Source organism: Dreissena polymorpha, chromosome 4 (genome assembly GCF_020536995.1).
Source record: "Dreissena polymorpha isolate Duluth1 chromosome 4, UMN_Dpol_1.0, whole genome shotgun sequence".
In the NCBI taxonomy this organism is placed as follows: domain Eukaryota; kingdom Metazoa; phylum Mollusca; class Bivalvia; order Myida; family Dreissenidae; genus Dreissena; species Dreissena polymorpha.
Genome location: NC_068358.1, coordinates 27,019,126 through 27,040,673, shown reverse-complemented (window position 1 = coordinate 27,040,673; position 21,548 = coordinate 27,019,126). Strand labels below are relative to the sequence as shown.

The following is a 21,548-nucleotide window of genomic DNA, read 5'->3' as shown; positions in this document are numbered from 1 at the left end:
TTTTATTGGTTTGAAGAGAACGCAAATTTTACTAAGATTCTTAAGGCAGATTATTGAACAATCAGTTTGCATGAAAAGTTAATAAAATTGTAAATACAATTTTAACGTTTCTCAATGTTATTGTTAGAATTTCATTGAGATGATTTCCGGTTGATTAGTATTAACAATAGAAACATGTGTTGTCCTTAAGCCGGTTTCAACTCCAACGTTATGCTTTCAGTTGACCTCTCGCACAGGACTTATAAAACCAACGACGTATAAACACGCATCATGTTTTTGAACCTTGGACGTTTACAATGAATCAGGTTATCAATCATTGATTTTAAATGAATTTAAAACTTCCACACAAATGTGCATTTCTTGATACTTAATTGATTAACATTTCGTTCAATTACAATATATATTCTTCAGTTTGCTTCAACGGATGAAAGCGATGGCATGTGATAAATGATCTATCAGTTTTGAGTTATTTACTACAAAAAAGCCAGCAGTTGTATGCTACACATTCTCTGAGAGACCGTTCTGAGCAAAAATACCCACCTAAATAAAATCACATTCATTGTGTGCATGACAAAGTATGTAGCCGCAATGTACTCCAATATCACCAATACATATCCAGTCCTTGTGTTCACATGAGAATTTGTTACAGCGCGTCGTTCTTAACATGGTTCAGCCTTCGATACTTGATACAGGAGATATTCGCATCATTATTGAAATAGGCCTGTTATCACTAGTGTTTCAACCAATAGCATTAGTAAGACATATATCATAACACACTTTGAATATAAGTTTATAACATATTTAATACGAATTAAACAAAACGATGGATTGTGTAAATGTTAACAAACTGAATGAAACATGCTCACAATTCGAAAACGTGGAAACAAATGGATCGGACAATAATATTTTCGGAAACCTTAGCAATTCACAAATTCTTGATCAAATCAAGGATTTTATTCGACCATCCGTTCATCACTGGATATTCATGTCATTATTCTTTGTGGTATTTCTCGTAGGAACAACGGGAAACGTGTTGGTGTGCTATTCCGTGTGGAAGAGCCGATCGCTCAAAACGGTGACCAACTATTTTCTCGTGAATTTGGCAGTAGCAGATTTTCTGGTGATCCTGATTTGCTTGCCATCATCCATCGTCTCGGACCTTTTGCAGTCCTGGTTTTTTGGAATAATCATGTGCAAGGTCTCTGTCTACCTTCAGGTGCTTATTTACATATATTATTTATATGTTGTAAAGATATATGGGTGTTAAGTTATGATAGGATTACAGTTGTGTTTTATTAGAAATTAAAATCAAGTTTAATTACATTGTTCTTTTGCGAGTATGTTTTCTTAGAATGAAAGTATGGAATTGATGTGCTAGGATAAAAAAAACGGGTCGGTTTGGGTTTAAGAATTCTGTTTCTTGAAAAAGCAAAATTATATTCAATAATTAAAAATACACACATTATATCAGTAATTTTGTCAAAGTATTGCTATTCGCGTAGATAAAATAAAACTCTAAATAAATTCTTTTTCAAAGCTTCCAAGTACAAGCGCTACGTATAATTTCTAATCGTACCTTTGTCAATTAAAATGTTCAAATAAACGACACTTCATGAAAAGACGTTAAGAAGTATGACCAGCCGAGAGCAAATATTCGTTCTCTTTTATAATAATTCCTTTAAAGGCTGATGAATTGAATTAAGATTATTTTTATATGAAAAAAGCTGACACAAACAATCAGAAAAATAACTGTAAAATAAACCAAGACTTATTATATATAAAAACAGCTATAGTAAAAACTAGAACTCAAAAAAGTGATTGGAATGGTTTATTTAGTAGTGGTTAGAACATCATTTCATGCCGGGGAACGACTAAGTAAATGAGCTTACACATTTTTCACAGTATGCGTGTATTTAACATAGAAAACAAGTTAGTAAACATTATATGTAAGTTTATATGATTTTTTGATAGATATTTCTAAAATGAGATGAAAAGGGCAAACAAAATGACATTTATTAAAAACATTATTGGGAAAAAAATATTCATGAGGCGTGATTATTTTGGGCGAAGTTCTATTCAATATTTTCGATGTGTATTTTTCTCTCCGATAAAATTACGGTTTTTGCTGACATTTTACTACGTGTCATGTTTTCCCCCCAGTATTGTGTCTAAAACAAACTATGACGTAATTATGAAACTTGTTTACTGGAAGTCGTGATAACTTCATACACAGTTTTAATAAACATTACCCGTTTAGTATGTGTCTTAATCCTGGTTCAATGAATAGAATCATTTTTTAATTGTATTTGCACTTCAATCATTTATGTTTTTATTGTAATTTTCTTCATAAATCAGTATACAATTGTTACACAAGAGTTATTTGTTTAAAACATGTTTCCCTTGTTGGTTTCGAGCTCACACCTTAAAGTGGGTATGTACGATTTAATACATATGTGTCGAAAAATGCGAAATAAGGCAGATATTTAATTCTGAAGTCGAAAATGTCTGTACAGTCGATTTCGCCAGCATGTATTCCATGCATGTACGATGTGAATCTTAAATTAGTTTACTGATCACTTTAATTGCCTGCAACGATATCTATTTATACGACACACGAACACTAACTCCGATCCTAATAAAAAGACGAATGCTTCGGTTATTTTAGGAAAACATACATGTACAAAATATCTTCGTAACAATCGGCTCGGGGCGCTAATTTGTCTTTGCTGCATTTTATGAAATTCGTCTTCAACGTATATTTTTTCTTGCTTATTTTGTGTTATTTTAACACATTTGTATCAATATATTACAATTGAACACATATAAAAATCTGCATACCCACTTTAAAAGGGTAATAACAAATGCGAAAAGGAATACCGACAGTCATCATCATGTAAGTATGCTCTAAATATGTGTTATTACACACATCTTCTTGGTAAACATAACTCGTTTGCAACTATACATAGATGATTGCCGTCACCACTTTCGTCAAACAAGTCTGAATCAGTTAAAATAACTAAAATTATGTAAAAAGTGAAACTGATTCTAGTCTATCCTTCAAATGCCGCATACCAGTAAGAACAATCTAGAAATTTGTCATTTTAAACACGCTATCTATTTGCTATGTAAATTTTCATTTTCGATATGGAGGATAAACCTATAGAACCATCCAATTCTGTACAACAAACTCGCACTCATTAGACGCGTTATACGGTCACATTGTTCCTCATTTCACTTTGTGATGAAATGGGTGGGTATTGGACATCTAGTTATGATGAGATGATAGATTTTAGATTTTAGCTCTGGGTTTAAGGGAACTACTTAAAAGGATTATTTTTGCCAGGTACATCAATAACATAATATTTAAACTATCGGAAGATAAAGACGTTTTTTTTCTTTTTATTTATATCAATAGAATAGAATGTAGAATAGCATGACATAACAAATCAATTGTGATTGCGGGATAAGTGAAATGATCGATAGTGTGATTTCTCAGAATAATCGTCAATAATAACAAACACAAAAAGCTACTGTTAACTAACTGAAAATATTTGGAAGCGTCCTGCATTCGTTTGTAAAACATAATTGCAAACAAAAAAACTTACATGGTTCACAAATATAAATAATAATGCTTATATAAAGAGGACTTTTAAATCTTCTAGTGTGCGGATGTAACACTAAAAATAATTATAACACCGATCAATTATTATACATTAAACACAAATATAATTTATTCCTGGCTTTCTGCATGCATTATGCCTCTGAATGTACTCTATAAGGGTTCACAGAATGTCTCGAGTTCCGATTCATATTAAGTGTAAAAACTTCATGTAACAGCATGTTACATAATTTGTCAGCCTCGAGCTCCGATTCATAATTAGTTAAAAACTTCATGCAGCAGCATTAACATCATTTGTCATATAAAATTACGCTTGTCGAAATATTATTTCAAATGTCTGCATCGATGCCTGTTGGCGAGTCGATGCGTCGGCAAACTTAATATACGAGAAGAACCCATCTCGTAAGTAATCGTGTTTAAAACGCAATTTTAGATGAAGATGGTTATTATTTAAGTGATTGAACAATATTTTGCTTCTTTCTTGTGCCAAACAGTATATGTTCATAAGCGAGAAAATTATGGTTCTTGACAAATCTTTTTTTATTTTGTAAAAGGTTACATCGTATGAAACGTTATGCTGTTGAATTGACTAAGATACATTTTTGTAAAGCAACACTACTGATACACCAACAATCAAACCATTTTTCGATGTTAAACAAATTGATCACGAATGACTTATGTTTCAATTATTTTATTTAAATAGGTCTAACAGTGATACTATCATAAATATCATAAATTGGTCATATGTTAATTGGCCAATTTATTACCACATTTAAAAGTCATTATTATTTCTTGTCCAGTATAAGGTGGGCACAAACACAGATTTAGCCCTTACGTTATATAATAAACCATCAACTATATTAATAAAGTTTTTGTATTATATGTTTCTGTAGTCTCATTTCAGAAACACAATTTAGACATAAGGAATTTATTACTCGAATGTAAGACAACTTAACAAACTGTAATACGTTTGTACCAAAATGTAATTTTCAACATTACGTCTTGTTTAGATCCACAGTGCAGACATAAATTCAGATTGAGTGGATATCAACACAAGAATTAAAGAGCGATGCTTCAGGTTTATGATTATTAGTCGCAAAATAATAATTCATCTTCTATGTGAAAAATTGCTTGATAGTATTTAGATTGTATATGTAATTATATGGCAAGCACTTTTGCATGAATTTTGATTCATTTGTGTTTGTATTAAATCGTAAAAATAATCAATAACAGTTCAAACTCTGATCTGATTACATTTAAATTTGAATTCAGGCTTAACCACATTAATACATGTGCACATGTTATAAAAGCGACTGTAGGTGTATTATTCCTGAAGTTTTAACTTTTCTTCTGTTTAAAGAGCCCAGTTTTATTTTCTTATTGAAAACTTAATTTGACGTCTCCCATAAGTTGGGATTTTGCTTCATCTCTTTTAAGTACTCGGTGTTGCTCTTACCCAAACCTCCATTAGACCTAACGTTTCCTATTAGGTGGGATTTTGCTTCTTCTATTTTAAGTACTCAGGGTTGCTCTTACTAACGGCTTAACTAGAAGCAACATTTCCAATTAACTGTGATTTTAATTTGCGTGTTCAAGTCATGTTATTAAGAGCTTTGAAGTGTTTTGCGCTCTGAATAACCATTAACAAATGACAAATTAAATGACCTATTAGCCTTAAAGTTTAATAAATAGGACATATACAAGTTAAGGTAAATGACCCTCTCGTAGCCATTACTTAATGGTGCATATACAAGTTATCTAAAATCTCCGTTCTTCTATAAGCAGTATTTCAGAAAATTGTTTAAGTTAAACGTTGCCGAAATGTGTTTGAATTGGAATCTGATTGAGCAAATAGGAAGAACGAATTTAGAACGGTGTCACAATATAATTCTGTAAAAAAGCAGCAGATCGGAAATACATTATACAAAGTTGCAAATCTTAGAGATGGTTTCCACTGAAACCACCACCGACATAATTAATGAATTCGGTCCAATAAAAATAATATTTGCTATTTTCTGTCGCACATATTATGTATGAGATACATAAAGGGGCCTTTTCACGTTTGGGTAAATTGACAAAATTGAAAAAAGTTGTTTCAGATTCCCAAATTTTCGTTTTAGTTATGATATTCGTGAGGAAAAAGTAATACTGAACATTTACCATGATATAAAATAGCCATTATATGCATCTTTTGACGATTTAAAATCCCGAAAATTATAAAGCGTTGCAACGCGAAACGAATTAATAATTTGAAGAGTTCTGTTGTTGTCGTTATATTTTGGGAAACTACGAGGATTGCTTATATAAGGTATAAAATACATCTAGAGTTGTATTCGGAAGGATGGTCGAGTGGTCTAAGTCGTAGACTTTTTACATCCAATGTTCATATTTATCGATTTAAAGCATTTAATGACAAACTTCAAAAAATGCCAAAATCTGTGAAAAGGCCCCTTTAATAAATGCTCATGTAAACTATAAAACACGGTGTAAACATACCATATTATTTATATACTACATTTACAAATCGTCATTACATAATAAATCACTCTAATATGCATTTTAGTTATTTAAAACTGAAAAGGTTTACTCCATACAACTTTGACAATTTATGCGGATTAATAAAACAGTTTATAGGCGTTAGCCTACATGTCGTCTACACGTTTTGTGCAATAACGAATGTTGCATCAGAAGACAATTAGATAAGTTTGCAGTTTTATGTTTGTTTATTTATTTCGAAGTTTATTTGATCCCCCCGCGCCTGAGGCTGCATATGTGTGGAGCCGTGGTGTGTCTTAGCACTCGTACTTTATAAATTTACTAGGCTCACATAAAAATGGCACGAATTATGGATTATAACTGCAATTTTCATCTATGTGGTTTACTGAACGATATTGTTTTAATGTTAAGCTTTATCTTATGCATGTGTGTGTGGGGGGGGGGGCGGAGTATCCGCATGAAACCCCATCTGTCCGGTAAAGCGGACCACAAACAAACCCCACACGCTCTCATTAAAACGCCATCATGTTATAAATGGTGGTTGATATCGGCCATATCGTTCTGGCGAGTTGGCGGGTTTAAAGGGTGAAAGTCTGAGTCTGACAACATAGTTATACGCTCCGAGTTGAAATCTTTGTCTGATGTTATATTAAATATATTTAACAATAAAAATACACACATGATATGTTTTCAAAGTAGTGTTATTCTTATTGATAAAATCGAACTCTTACCATACTTGATACAAATCTTCTAATCACAACCGCTACGTATTATTTCTAATTGTACCGTTTTCAGTTGAAGTCTTCAAATAAACGACACTTTATGAAAAGACGTTAAGAAATATGACCAGCCGAGAGCAAATAGTCGTTCTTTTTATTAATAATGCCTTTTAAAGCTGAATTTACGCAATATATATATATATATATATATATATATATATATATATATATATATATATATATATATATATATATATAAAAGCGGCCACGAATATTTAGAAAAATAACTATAAAAATGAAACTGGACATATTAAATAAAAACAGGTAGAGTGAGATCTAGAACTTAAATAAGGGGTTGGAACGGTTATTAGACGTTGATAGAACACGTTATGTTTCTTGTTTAGGTTTCGCAGTTTTCAGTCTGAAACAAGCCATGACGTCATTAATTTACTGATTTACTATAACTCGTGATAATATTAAACAAAATTATTTTAAACATAACCTGTCTAGTTTGTGTTTTAATCCTGATTCAATTAATGGAAACGTATTTGTTTTAAATGTATTTGCGCTTCGATCATTTAACTTCTTTATTCTTATTATCCTACTAAATCATCATACAAGTGTTACAAAAGTGGTATTTGTTGAAAACATTTTCCTGGCGTTGGTATCTAGCTATCACTTTTAAAGGGCAAAAAAAATTACGAAAAGTAATACCGACATCCAGCCTCCAGTGATAATGCTCTTAATATGTGTTATTTCAAACATCTTCTAGGTTAACATAACTCGTCTGAAAATATGCATAGATAATGGACGTCACCACTTTTGTCGAACAATTATGAATAAGTTAAAATAATTGAAAAATATGTAAAAAGTTAAACTGACCACCTTGTCTACTCTTCATAAACTGTATACCAGAAAGAACACTCTTCAAATGTGTCATTTGAAGCACGTCTGCTTCGTTAATTTTATTTTGATATAACCAATATTTTCTTACGGTATATTTTGTAAAAACATATCCAAAAATGGTCCTTCAACGGTTCATATTTGCTCTTTCAAAATATGGTTTTAATGGGAAAACTGAATACAAAACTGTACATAACTGTATTTTTGCTGAGGATTGAGTAAAACATGTGGATGATTTTTGCATTCGCAACATTTCATAGTTACATAAAAGTGTCAGTGTGCATGAAAGATGATGCTATTTTATTTCCAAACATCGACAAGCTGTTCATAATTTATTGTCTTAAAATTCATACCCATAAATAGACTGTAAAGGATTGATTCATTTAATGCCTTTTTTATTTCCAGCTCCCTCAGTACCAATTCAAGCTACGTATGAGACGATAATATGATGAAATTTATTGGAAATTCTTCTTTTTTTCTGTTTTCTTGTTCATATGAAAAATATGTTCTTTTTATCAACGGTAGATTTTATTAGTTATTGTTAAATACCTTCATATTATAAAAATTGCAAATGTTCAACTAATCATTACTCTTGTATGTTTAAATTAAAAGAACAGCAATATGCGTATTCTATCAAAATTCCACGAAGGTTACCATTTATATATTTCAAGACATTACATTCGAAACAAAAACAATTATGGCCGACCATATGTAGAATGCTACCAATATCGGAATAAGGAATAACAAATTATCAAACAATCTTATTTAACTTTTATAACTGCAAACAATGAGTAAAGTAATGACACACTAAAGTATTTTTTTTTCTGTATGTATTTATGAATTAACAAACATTTAATATTAGTTTAAAAAAAGTTTAATACACTGGTAGACGGTTTCAATAGGCCTTGACAATGTTGAAGAGAAAAACAATATGTAATGCAATCGGTTGCTGAGTACATAGTAATTGAATTATTTCATTTGATTAATAAAAATAACAATCTAAAATTTAGAAATGATACCTTTTGCAAAACAGAAAATGATTTCGTCAAAAAGCATTGTTTGTTCGATTTAAAACTAAATACTTCTTAGTCAAACTCATTTAACACAAGCGAATCCTTTCATTTCTTGTGTATATCTACATGATTATAAAAAACTTTCTTTGGTATATTAATTTACGTTGTTATTGTAAACACTAGTGCACTCGATCATTTTAGTTAAATTCTATTACAAACCGTAAAAAAATAAAACTCTTAAATACACATTTTTATGGACTAATTCATTTGCATATATGACATACATTTCTTTTTGTTTTATGTTAAATAAGGTTTCCTTTTTCGAGCGATGGGATGCAGATATTCCATGCAAAACTACTGAGCAAAACTGGCTGAATTCTTTTTTCCCAACGCAGGATTAAATATGGATATATGAAGCTCGCAAGGGACTGAAATTACTGTTGTATTCAATTATTTTTATTGTAAGTGCGCTGTATTTTTGTCTGAATGCACAATAAAACCAATGTATACCTATTATTAGACGTGATAAGCTTTGAAAGGGTATGGACATTAAGGATTTGCATATAACACACATCTTGAACGAATTATTTATGTCTATACTTATAGTTGATATAGTTGATCATAAAAACATACCAAATATGATATTTCAAACGCCATCAGACATAAGATCACTCACATATCTCGCAATAAACAAATAATGATTTGAACCAATTCAGGACGATATACGCCAATCAATTTTATCTTTACTGTTTAAGTTTATTTCCCTACTAGAATGATAATGTGTTTGCGGCAGAACCATAGGGAGTAGATGTTGATCGTGACGACCTTGATAGAAAATAAAATGATAAATAAAATTATCACCAGGAATGAATACAAATCTTCCACCACATTTGTTGAATTGAAAAGTATTGGGAGGCTGTATGCAACGATGCAAGCCGAATGCTGAGTGAGATCTTATTTCTTATATAGAAATAAAGAATATGTACAACTGTTCCACATTCAACTCTCCAAATCAATATATCGTGTGTGTGGTTGTGTGTGTGTGTGTGCGTGTGTATGCGTGTGTGTTCTTTTAAAGTTGCCAAAGCGCATATACGCTGAGGCTGTGTTTTTAAATTGACAAATTATTTGATATGTAATAATGGACACTAATTAGTTTTATAACCTGTAAAATATTGCATTATTGCTATTTCTTATTGTTCCCTACCCTGATATGATTGCACAAAGTCATTTTAAAAGGCTTACAAACAAGTTTAATGTTTGTGCTTTGCAAAAGCCGGCGTTTCAGAACAAATGTTGTTCATTATCATAGCGCAGGTAATTAATGTCAGCGCGCGGTGAGCCTTTCCGGAAATTACTATGTTTAGCACAGCCTTACTCTCTATCATTAAATATTGTGACTTTTTCATGTGAACGAGCCATTGTGTAAAAATGTGTGATATAAATATGAATATGTGGGAAGGAAGGAAACTGAGTCTAAATAAAATAATAAAATACCATATATGTTGATCGCGTAAAGAACAAACACGTTTCCAATACAAAATATGTTTTGCGAGAATGCAGCACATGATCTGATGTAGTATCATTTATATCTACTTACCAACGTGTTTTAGATTGATAACAAAGTGTACGTATATCTAATGCAAATGTCCTATATACAAATACAAACATGTATAGTATGTTGAGGCCCAGAGGAAAATTGCGGTGCATTATGTTTTGATTTAAAAACTGTATAAGCATTCATTAAGACGTATGCGTAAATATGCAATTCATTACATAACAAACATTTCATGCGTGGGTAAGCGAATAACAGGCTGCTAGTCACAAGCTGACAATGTATTGTTAACAATTATCGACTGCAGTATTGCATCAACTTCAAAAAAATTAAATATTCTTTGTTAGCAAAAGGGACCCTTACCGTAGCATGGGCGTGCATAATATGTAACAGATGAATATTTCTGTCTGTCTTACATAACATGTATTATATTGAAACAATAGCACGTGTTCGTTGTCCCTGTGTGAGATCAATTTGTTTGACCCATAACTGCAATTAACAGATTGTACAGGCTTTCGGTGTATTGACAGAAGGTAGGCATAATTCGTATTATAAATAAATAACTTTAAATGTATGATTTGAATCATACCCTCTAAAGACGCGGGGAGGGGGCTTTAAATCCATATAAGCATGCTATTTGGAAACTATTCTATAAGTTTTTTTCAAAACTCTTTTCTATCAATCATGTACGTATACATACATGGTTTACATACACCATTTGTATGTTTTAAAAGTACATATATCTATGTAACTACTACTTAGTTTCTACTGCAAATATGTTTTAGAGGTCTATCTGTTATAATAAGTTAGTGTAATTATCACCACAAACACCACTTAATTTTCCCACAGTTAACTGTATTCAAATATGCGTGTTATGTATAGAGCTGTAACGATTCACCCATCATTCGATTCGGTTCGATTTTGATACAAAATGGTCCGATTAGATTAATTCTCGATTCGATTCAAATTAAACTATTGCTGCTTATTTTGAAAAATATTTCATGTTTGGTTTGTCCAGAGCATGAATTAATATGTTTGATATTTGTTAACTTATTATGTTGTACATTTAAAGTGTTTCATTTTTTAAATAAAATTTAAAAACGCAACATTGTTTTGTAAGTAACACATGTATTGAACAAAACTTCCTGTTGAGTTATTCTTTGATAACATAAAATGCACAATGTATCACATGTGTTAAACAGAAAAAACAACAACAAAAAACAGGTAACTATATGTAAACAACTTCCAGTTTACTTCTTAACAGAATGCACACAGTTTAGTTAACAAACCATATGGGTAACTTACGTCAATAAAACACGTTTTGCAAGTTGCCTTTGCATCAGAACCTTCGCGAAACCCAAAATGTGCCATACTTTTGATTTTAATTTTAACGGTGCGTCTTTCGGAGTGGTTGAAGAAGCCATTTTACCGGCTGATGTAATGCTCTGGGGTCGTATTCCAAAAGCATCTTAAGTTAAATTTTATTCTTATCCTTAAATTGGGAAATTTCTTAAGTGTTTCATTTCATATTGCAAAAGATTGGCATCAAGATATACATTTAAATAACATCATTGTGCCAATGTTATTTTAGGAATACCAAAAAAAAATGTGTTTCCTTACTGAGTAAAGAAATAAAAAACATTGAACAATAATTTTGAACTTTATTGAAATTATTTAAGAAATGACTTAAGATGTTTCTGGAATACCACCCCAGCATGTTATTCATTCATTCATTGGATGCCATATTGGCTATTGACCAATCACAAGACGTATTACAAATGACAAGAACGTTAAGACGACGGATTAGGAAAGTAAGGTTTAAAACGCGGATCAATCGGGATTTCAGTGAATCGAATCAAAATTGGCCGTATTGGTATCTAAATCGAATCGGCGGCGTTGAACCGGTTTTTCGATGCATCGAACCGAATCGCTAGTTATGTAGCACTTCGTTGTATAGTACACATATAAGTGCATCAAATCATAAGCGAACTTTCATATACGATAATTTCGTATCTCTTATATTTATTAAAAGGTGAACTTCGATTACTAGGTTTGTGTATTTGTTCTTTATTTCAATAATAAAGAAAAACATTGGTCGTGTTTTCTTTGGTAAATATATAAGCGATTGTTGTTAAAACGCGTATGTATTTTTGTTTCCTTTAACTCATTAACTTTTGTTTTGACACTTTTAGGTGCGTTGCCTCTGTATTACTCTTAATTGCAAATCAAGCCACAGGTTTCACACAATTAAAGATACTTCAACACGGTAAAAGTGTCTGAGCTAACACTTTTTCTGCCTCCTAGGAAGAAAACGCTATTTTTAGGTGAAAATAACATTCCGCTGTACTTAACAACCTTCCTCTAACGTTATTTTAGAAAGGAAAGACTCGTTTATTATTTGTTCTTTCTTAATTTAATATTTGTCTTTGTATCATTTGTTTGGACTCCGCTTGGGGATTCAATTGGCATGACCAATTGGTTTTCTGTCAATGGTGCTAATACAAAAGTATTCTTAGTAACTGAATTTTCGTGCTCTACTGCTTTACATTCATTGAGTCCTCCTTTACTATCTATTATCGAGCCTTTTTTAAAAATGTATCATCAGTCTTTATTCGAAAGAAAACTAGAACTTCTGGAAACTTGACTCAAAATTTTTATGTAAACAAAACAGCTCTCTAATTTGTTAACGAAGTCGAATTAAGATAATAATCTCCGTAAATGTTATTAAACTTCTTAAGTCATCTTAAAGGGGCCTTTTCACGTTTGAGGAAATTGACAAAATTGAAAAAAAGTTGTTTCAGATTCGCAAATTTTCGTTTTAGTTGTGATATTTGTGAGGAAACAGTAATACTGAACATTTACCATGCTCTAAAATAGCCGTTATATGCCTCTTTTGACGATTTAAAAACCTGAAAATTATAAAGCGTTGCAAAGAGAAACGAATTTATAATTTGAAGAGTTCTGTTGTCGTTGTATTTTGTGAAACTACGAGGATTGCTTATATAAAGTATAAAAAAACTTCCGTCATTGTATCCGGAAGGATGGCCGAGTGGTCTAAGAAAGAGACTTTTTACTCCTTAACTCCAGGGGTCAGTGGTTCGATCCCTGCTGAGGGTTCCTTTTTTTTAAATTGTATTCTTGATTTTTTACTGGAGCTTTCTATATCCAATGTTTACATTTATCAATATAAAGCATTTAATGACAAACTTAAAAAAATGCCAAAATCTGTGAAAAGGCCCCTTTAAGTAATTTAAGTTTTAAATTTTTACTGTAATGATAGCTTGTAAAAAGCTAAACTATTGTACATCTTCACTATATCGCCCTCAATATGACATACAGTGTGTCATCAACCTAAGATAACATACTTTTTGAGTTGTCGCAGGATCAAGATTGACGATATTTCTGTTTCCATAGCACGCAAGCGTTGTGGCTGACAGAAAATCTTTTTGTCAAGAAAAACAAGACAATATGTCATATTCTTTCTTACAGAAATGTGTGTACTGTCGTGTTCATTTTATTGGTAACATGTTAAGGAACATCGATAAATAAATTGTTCTAAATGAACACATTTGACTTGAATTAATTGATCATTAAGTATATAAGTAAATGTATTTGCATACAATGTACCCATCAGCAATGCTTTTTTAATGAGATGATACGATGAGCTAGTATATTGCGCGAACCTAATCGATTGCAAAATAGCAGTAGTAGTTTTATCAAAAATATGTATGTCTATTTAAGGCTAAAAGTGTCACTCATATCGTGTTTATGTACGTGTGTGTTTATTTGTGTATCTGTAAGTGTGTATGTTTGTGTGGGACGTATTGCGTGTGTTTGAAATAAATCGGCAAAACCTATCATCTTATCATAACGACGTGTCGAAAGCGAAAGCCAAGTTTTACGCGTCAAAGTCTATGTCAATGTTTGCTTATTCGTTATATTTATAATGAAACTACATTATCGTATCCGGCTTAAAGCTTTGTACTGCATTTAGAGATCGAATAAATGGCACACATGGTTATTATATCAAGCCACGAGCCGCGTGCAAGAACTTTTTAGCTTGCTTCAAAGTCGATTTTTCAATGGACACCTTGAGTTTTGCATATACATTTGTATTTAACATGTATATAGTGAAGGTGCATGTTCATATGCGGTCAATAACTTCTCTATGCATCATTTGATTACGAACCATTTGGCTAAATCATCGTTATATCAAAACCATGTGTTGCGCGCACTGTTATGATATGAATACCATACTCATTCGATAGACGGTTTTTAAAGTTTCCAAGTGAATATGCACTCACGAACGATGCATGCATACCAAATAAGTTAACACTGTACCTGCATTCATCAACCAATGCTATATAGAATATACATATATATCCACACAATCTTGCTTAGGAACTTTGAATAAATGCATTCTATAAATGTCGCTTATGTCATCAGCACACCGTTTCTTCAAATAATGATATCCTTTAAGTGTTACATATCAAGAAAGTTTTTAAATAATAAAGCAAATTTGAACATAACAGTTGTATGAACATTCTGTATTCCTAGAATTAAATTAGAGAATAGGTTGGCTGATCGAGACCTAAATGTCGTCGCATTGAAATGGTCAAAGCGGCTGAATTTTAATCTATTTCAATACAATATAATCCACAAAACAGCCAATACATATATTTATTAGTTTGCTTAAATGCGTTAGTATTTAATTTGAAGCAAATTACCAATGGGCTTACCAATACAGATAAGCGTGTATGCTAAATTCTGATAATAGGATTTACTTTGTCATGATAATAAAACAGTTAATATTCCATTCAATTATTTTTTTTTATTCAATTTAAACATATATCTCGTATACATATGAAAAACAAGGTTATACACTAACAACATCAACATATCAATTATTTTTATTAAAGTATGTTCATATTATATACAATTTCTGCAAAAAAGTTGAAGTCAATTTTTAGAGATGATACTAAGATGAGATATAATCAATGAAAAAGAGAAGGGCGATAGAAAATTACTTAAGGAGTTTCAGTAGGGAAAAAAATGGTAAAGGTAAGGCAAAAGGAATACTACGATATAGGCAAGATCATGTTAGAGTGTGACAAATTTCTGCCATGTGTTCCATTCAATTATTGGGAACTATACAGTAGCGTGATTTATGAACGATCAATATATTTAATTGTTGTTGTTTTCAGAGGGTTTCGGTGTTTGTCTCAGTCCTCACGCTTACGTCGATATCCGTAGAACGTTACCTGGCGATATGTCACCCGTTACGGCATCACGGCGCCTACTTCAAAACGAGACCCATAATTGCCGTGATCTGGGTGATTGCTCTTATCGTCCCATCTGTGGACTTCTACAACATGGTTCTTGTACACGACGAACAGGTAAAGCGCATTATTGCTGAGGCGAGATACTGTTGAAGACTACATGTACACTGTACAAAGACTTAAAAGTACTATTCCATTCATTTGAAACAATCGATATATCTCATTATGCTTTTAGGCTAACGGGCAACAATAAATCAATCTTATGTTCGAGATTATCAAATATACAGATAGTTTAACTTATGAAGCACCAACAATAGAGAAATAAACCTTCTTATCGTATGTCGTACTTAATTTCTGCTTATCAACTTTAAGTCCGATCCAGAAAACATTGGAAGTCCTTACAAAATATACCATCTACTTTTTTGTTCAAAATGAAAAATCCATTAATACCTTGTGTACCGAAAAAAATACTTAATTCATTAATTACAACACAGATGTTTATACAGTTACAAAATATAGCATAACCATATTTTAGAAACAGTATACAGGTTTTTAAAATCCGACATAAAAATTAACGAAAAAGTTAATTTTGAGAAAAAATAGATCTATGACAAACATAAGCTTTGACTTCAATCCGAAATGTCCGAATATGTCGTCTTCAAATAGCAACCTTTCACCAGATCCCTGTTCATAAAGTTTTCACTCTGTCTGGTTAACAAGCCTATAGTCCTTCCTTTTTCAAACGCAGTCTTGACTTATAGTACACTTTGAAAAGTTTCAACATGCATACAGGTAAACAAATAAAATAAAAAAGTTTAATTACAGACACAAAAACTGGCAACTGTGTTATCGAGTTACAAAGCAATTGACACATTTTATTTGATAAAAGCCATCGAAAAGATTAAAAAGATTTGCATGAATCATCACACGGCGATGAACTTAGTTTTAATCATTAAATGTTTATTATTGACAGATAATAGCTAGTACAGAAATGTCAGCACCACTTTCAACATGTTGTTTTATGTGACTGTGTGTTTGCTGTATCTGATAAATGTTCATCATAAACAGATTCCGGAAAGTCTTCGCCCCTGGCTAACAGTGTGTGCCCCTAGAGACCCGAAGATGGAAATGCAGTTCAATTTGTTCCTTACTGCGGCTTTCTACTTGGCCCCATTGTTGGTCATGTCCTTTACGTACGTCATGATTGCCATTTGCCTTTGGTCATCAACCTCGCAGACAAACACGGTGGCAGAAAGTTAGTTTTATATGTTCAACATTATTACTAGAAGTTTGTTGTAGTATGTTGCTTGGTAATTTCCAACATGTCTTAGTATAATAACTGTTAACAGGAATCATCTATTGTCATTATTTTGGTACTTCGATTAGCTGTTCTTCTATTGTTAGTAAACGCGTGCGTGATTTTCATCCTGAAACCATTACTTTTTCAAAACGTCGATTTTTTTGTAAAGTTTTCTTCTGTAAATTGAATCACCTTGCAATAACAACATTAGAAAGGCTTTTTAAATTGCATCAATATCGATGAAAATGTTGTTAGAAATTTATTCATGTATTTGGGACGTGCTCTGTGAAAAAGGAGTTTACTACATTTGCGTAAAGTGTCTTCCCAGATGAGCCTGTGCAGTCCGCACAGGCTTATCAGGGACGACAATCTCCGCATAAATTTGATTTTCTTCAAGAGAAGTCTCTCTTGAAACGAAAATGTCAATAAAAGCGGAAAGTGTCGTTCATGATTAGCCTGTGTGTACTGCACAGGCTAATTTGGGATGACACTTTTCAAACATGCATCAATCCCCCTTTTCACAGTGCATGGCTTATGTGTTATTCAGCGATTTTATGACAAAGGTGTGTATTTTAAGATCTCCACAACGAGTCTGCCTTTGAACAGTTGAAGATGCGACGACGGACTGCTAAAATGTTAATAGTGGTTGTCATTACATTTGCACTGTGCTATCTGCCAATTTATGTCCTCAATATCGCCAGGTAATTGTTGATAAAGAAAATATGATAAATTTAGTGAGCGTGCGTATCAATCACCGAATGGGAATTATGATTAATAATTATGAGAAGTAAGCGATTGCAAATAAAATTAGAAAGGTAAGTTGAATAAAATGCGTAAAAATGTGCGCACATTTCTCTATTGACCGAGTTCTTTTTGACGATGCTGCGAAGCAGATCGTCTAAGTTATCATACCATGAAAAAATTCTTCACAATGGCGACCTATGTAAAAGACCGAGCCAGTCCGATTGAGATAGCTCGATTTTTCTGATCGGCATACCTCGCTGATTATCATTGATAAAGTTATAGGAAGCTCAGCTATAAATAGGACAGCATATTCTGGGAAAAAGATTTAATAATAGTTAGAAAACTTTAATTTTAGATCAGTTATATTCAATCCATTATATGTTTATAGATCAATGTAACAACTATGCATTTTTTGTATTGTATTTGACATTTGTCGTGATTCAGTAAATAAATTGCGAATTAAAACGTTTATAATTAACTTTCAACGCGATCATGCATGTAAAGAAAACGAATTATTTCGAACCTGCCATTTGTAAACGTTATAGCGACTATGGTATATTAACAGCATAATAGCCGAATGACATATGTCTCTCCCAGGTCGGACCTCAAAAACCTCGTGAAGAGGCCGGTAGGACCTGTAAATAAACTCTGATTCACACACATGACATATGTGAAACTCGCTCTTATGCGTGCTTTCTCATTTTGCATATTTAATAAACTTTTCAAACAGAAATTACAGAGCCGCATAAGTGCACATACTATGTTTGATAATTCATTCGTTTATTGGATATTGTTTGCTGTTTTAAACACATATTAGGTCACATCGCAGAGATTAAGTTAACCTTACCATGTGTTCATGGGCGAACTCACGTATTCAAGTGCGCTTACGACTATGTGCTCATACCTACTTTCGGAAATCATCATGAAATTATTGCGGTACTTAACGAATAAACACGCCTAAGCTTATTGAATTAGAAAAAAAATATAATCAAAAGAGAAAAATTATATGTTCATGCACATGGGCATTTCAAATCACGTCCGTACACATAGCATCATTAACTTAGGAAAGGAACGAAATATAATGTTTGGTATGATATACATGTGAAATTAAAGAGCATGGTGTAATTAAAGAGCATGTCAAGTTTTGAATATATCTTCTGAAACGTAATGTTATAACCCACAAACGTTTATCTGTAACAGAAAGTTTTTTTAAGATAAGTCGTACAGAAAATACACGTCGAATATCTTTTTAAAAATATTTCTTGTTATATTTGATCGAGAATGTAACCCGCCACCCAGTTTCGCTGAATTGATCAGGTTCCCCACGGGTACTACTTCCCCGTACCCCCATTAATTTTCGTACCCTACATTTTTCGTACCCATTTTTTTTCGTACCCAATATTTTTTTCGTACCCAAAGATTTGCTCCTACCTAAATTTGTTTTCGTACCCAATTTTGTTTCGTACCCAAATTTTTTTTCGTAACCAAATCTTTTTTCGTACCCAATTTTTTTGGCATAATTTTTGTACCCAAAATTTTCGTACCCATTTTTTTCCTACCAAAAATTTTCGTACCCACATACACAATTGTGGTGATGTAGATAAACTTAAATAGATGCTTTTATATCAAGCCTCTTCAAAAGCATCGTCACACCAGTACTGTCAGTACTTTGATTTAATTAAGTAATGTTATCGTAGAAAAGTCTAATAGTTTTATGCAGACAATGTTATTTACTTTTTGTTTTGCTTACACTGATGATTGCGTCTGATGTAATTCAATTTGAAAATAATTTATTATTACCTTCCATATGTTTCCACAGTCGATTCTTTTTGCTGTCTGACGATTACACTTATTTTTTCTGATGGCAAAAAAACTGTTTGAGCCCATTCTCATTGTACATTTTGTATTTAACTTCCTAGATACACAAGTGCTCTGGATCCACTTAAAGCCAATCGGGCGGCCATCGTTTGCGTTTTCTGGACCGCTAGATTCCTCAACTATTTTAACAGCGCAATAAATCCTGTCATCTACAACTTCATGAGTGGTATGTGCTTATTGTATAAAACCATATCTGTATTTGATTTATTTCAAGTTTTCTCCGCTTTGTCAATGACTTTTTTCCACAAAATATTGTTTCGTTATTCTTAGGATAAAAAATAGGCTATGCCCCTTTGAACGAACATGACATTAAAGAATGTTCAAAACAAACCCGAACATTTCAAAGAATTACTTTAATTAACCGTTCAGAAATATGTTATATTATTTTATTGTTATTCAAATATAATTGACCAATTTACTTTACAAAACAAAAATAGTAGAACATGTGTGCATATTTACTGTAAGAACGTATGGTCCTTTCATAGGTCCTATTTTGACGATTATTTGAAGGTTTAAATAAATAATGCGACGGTGTCAGTTAGTCTTTGAAAATAATTACATTACTAAAAAAAAGACAATATTGTTTTCGAGAACTTCTTGATGAATACTCAATTGCTCTTTGCTGAAATTGAAACTATGTCCATACACTCGTTTTTTTATTCTGAAGAAGTGAGTGTGTTTGTTATTTTCAGTGAAATTTCGAAAGCAGTTCAAGACAGCGTGTTTTGGTTGTTACGTCCATCTCCGTTTCTGTTGTTTCTTTTTGCGTCGTAAGAGACCACGTACGTATACATATTTGAATTGCATTTTGTAAGTAGTAAGTTTAATGAAAAATGTCTTTTTATATTTGTATTATATAAAAACGGTAACTGTATATTGTGTAACTTTAACAATTAATACATAGTCCTTAAATAGCCGATTTGCTTGCACTTCCAAATTGTGAACTTATGGGATCAGACAAAAGAGATAATGCAATAATATTGCGATATAACGTTTAACGGCCTTTGTTTTTGTTTTATTCTTCGCTACTTCAGTATAATATAGTAATGGTTTTCCGAGATATTAGTTTAGCTATTGCATTAAAACTCACAACACCTTTTAATGGATATACATGTATAAATGAACGACGTAAAAGCTTAATTCAGCGTCTCTTTTTCAGTCAGAAGGAGACCCACCCATATGCCTATGACCATAGTTAAAAGGTAAACATATTATGGTAACTATTATTATAGCATTTGTCTTGAAACACGAATATGACTACCTGAAAATAAAAACCTTGCTCAGTTGCATTTGTTTGTTGGATTATGATCATATCCTAGTTAAGATTCTAGAAGTAGACGATACAAAATGTAGATATTAAGAATTTAATTTTATTATATAAATATATAAATATTAATTAGGTTGTTACAATTTATTCTCGCATAACAGTGAATATATAATCATGATTTGAACGTCCTGCGAACAATATACAAATAATAATATGTGTATAATATGTGTGCAATTTAAATGCACAAAATCTAAATGACTATTGAACAGACCTATTAATTGTATAAAATGCTTCATGAGATACAAAACAAGTTATTTTTTATTATTATTTAGCTTTTCTATTTTTGTTTGTAGATTGAGTACTTTTGTCTTTCAATAAAACGCACATGCTGTTATATCGAATATTAATTAATTGTTCAAACACTAACAAAAGTAAAAATGTGTTTGCGATAATATTATATTGTATTTTTTTTACTTTTAGATGACAGACATGAACAACTTAATTTGAATTACGTTAGTTAATATTGTAAATTACTTCTTGTTTATCAAATATCTCCATTTTAGCACATATTCGACCGGTCGATCCAATGCATATCCGATGACCTTTGTACACGAATCAAAAGTCTCAGAGATGAAGTCCTCATCCACATAATACAACTGAGACTTCCGGTCGCTGGTATTTTGTGGCGGAGGGGCATATCAAAGTTAAACATTGGTGCGTTTAGTTCTATTGATTTGCGGTGATTATTGTGCTTTTAGTTAGACAGATTAAGGAT

At 32.0% G+C, this 21,548-nt stretch overlaps 1 protein-coding gene across 1 annotated transcript; it reads left to right on the top strand.

Moving 5' to 3' along the window:
* The first annotated feature begins 823 nt into the window (after window positions 1-823).
* On the top strand, window positions 824-21,131 carry LOC127878305 (orexin receptor type 2-like). Its single transcript, XM_052424826.1, has 7 exons — window positions 824-1,216; window positions 15,510-15,701; window positions 16,653-16,839; window positions 17,462-17,585; window positions 19,548-19,672; window positions 20,199-20,288; window positions 21,127-21,131. The coding sequence occupies exons 1-7, from the start codon at window positions 824-826 to the stop codon at window positions 21,129-21,131; spliced, it is 1,116 nt and encodes a 371-aa protein (XP_052280786.1).
* Window positions 21,132-21,548: the final 417 nt, after the last annotated feature.

What these genes read in the sequence shown, in the direction of transcription:
- LOC127878305 (XM_052424826.1), top strand. Translation starts at nt 824, where the DNA reads ATGGATTGTGTAAATGTTAACAAACTGAATGAAACATGCTCACAATTC. An exon ending in GACAAACACGGTGGCAGAAA is followed by an intron (nt 16,840 to 17,461) that starts GTTAGTTTTATA and finishes GTGTATTTTAAG; the next exon opens with ATCTCCACAACGAGTCTGCC. An exon ending in CATCTACAACTTCATGAGTG is followed by an intron (nt 19,673 to 20,198) that starts GTATGTGCTTAT and finishes TGTTATTTTCAG; the next exon opens with TGAAATTTCGAAAGCAGTTC.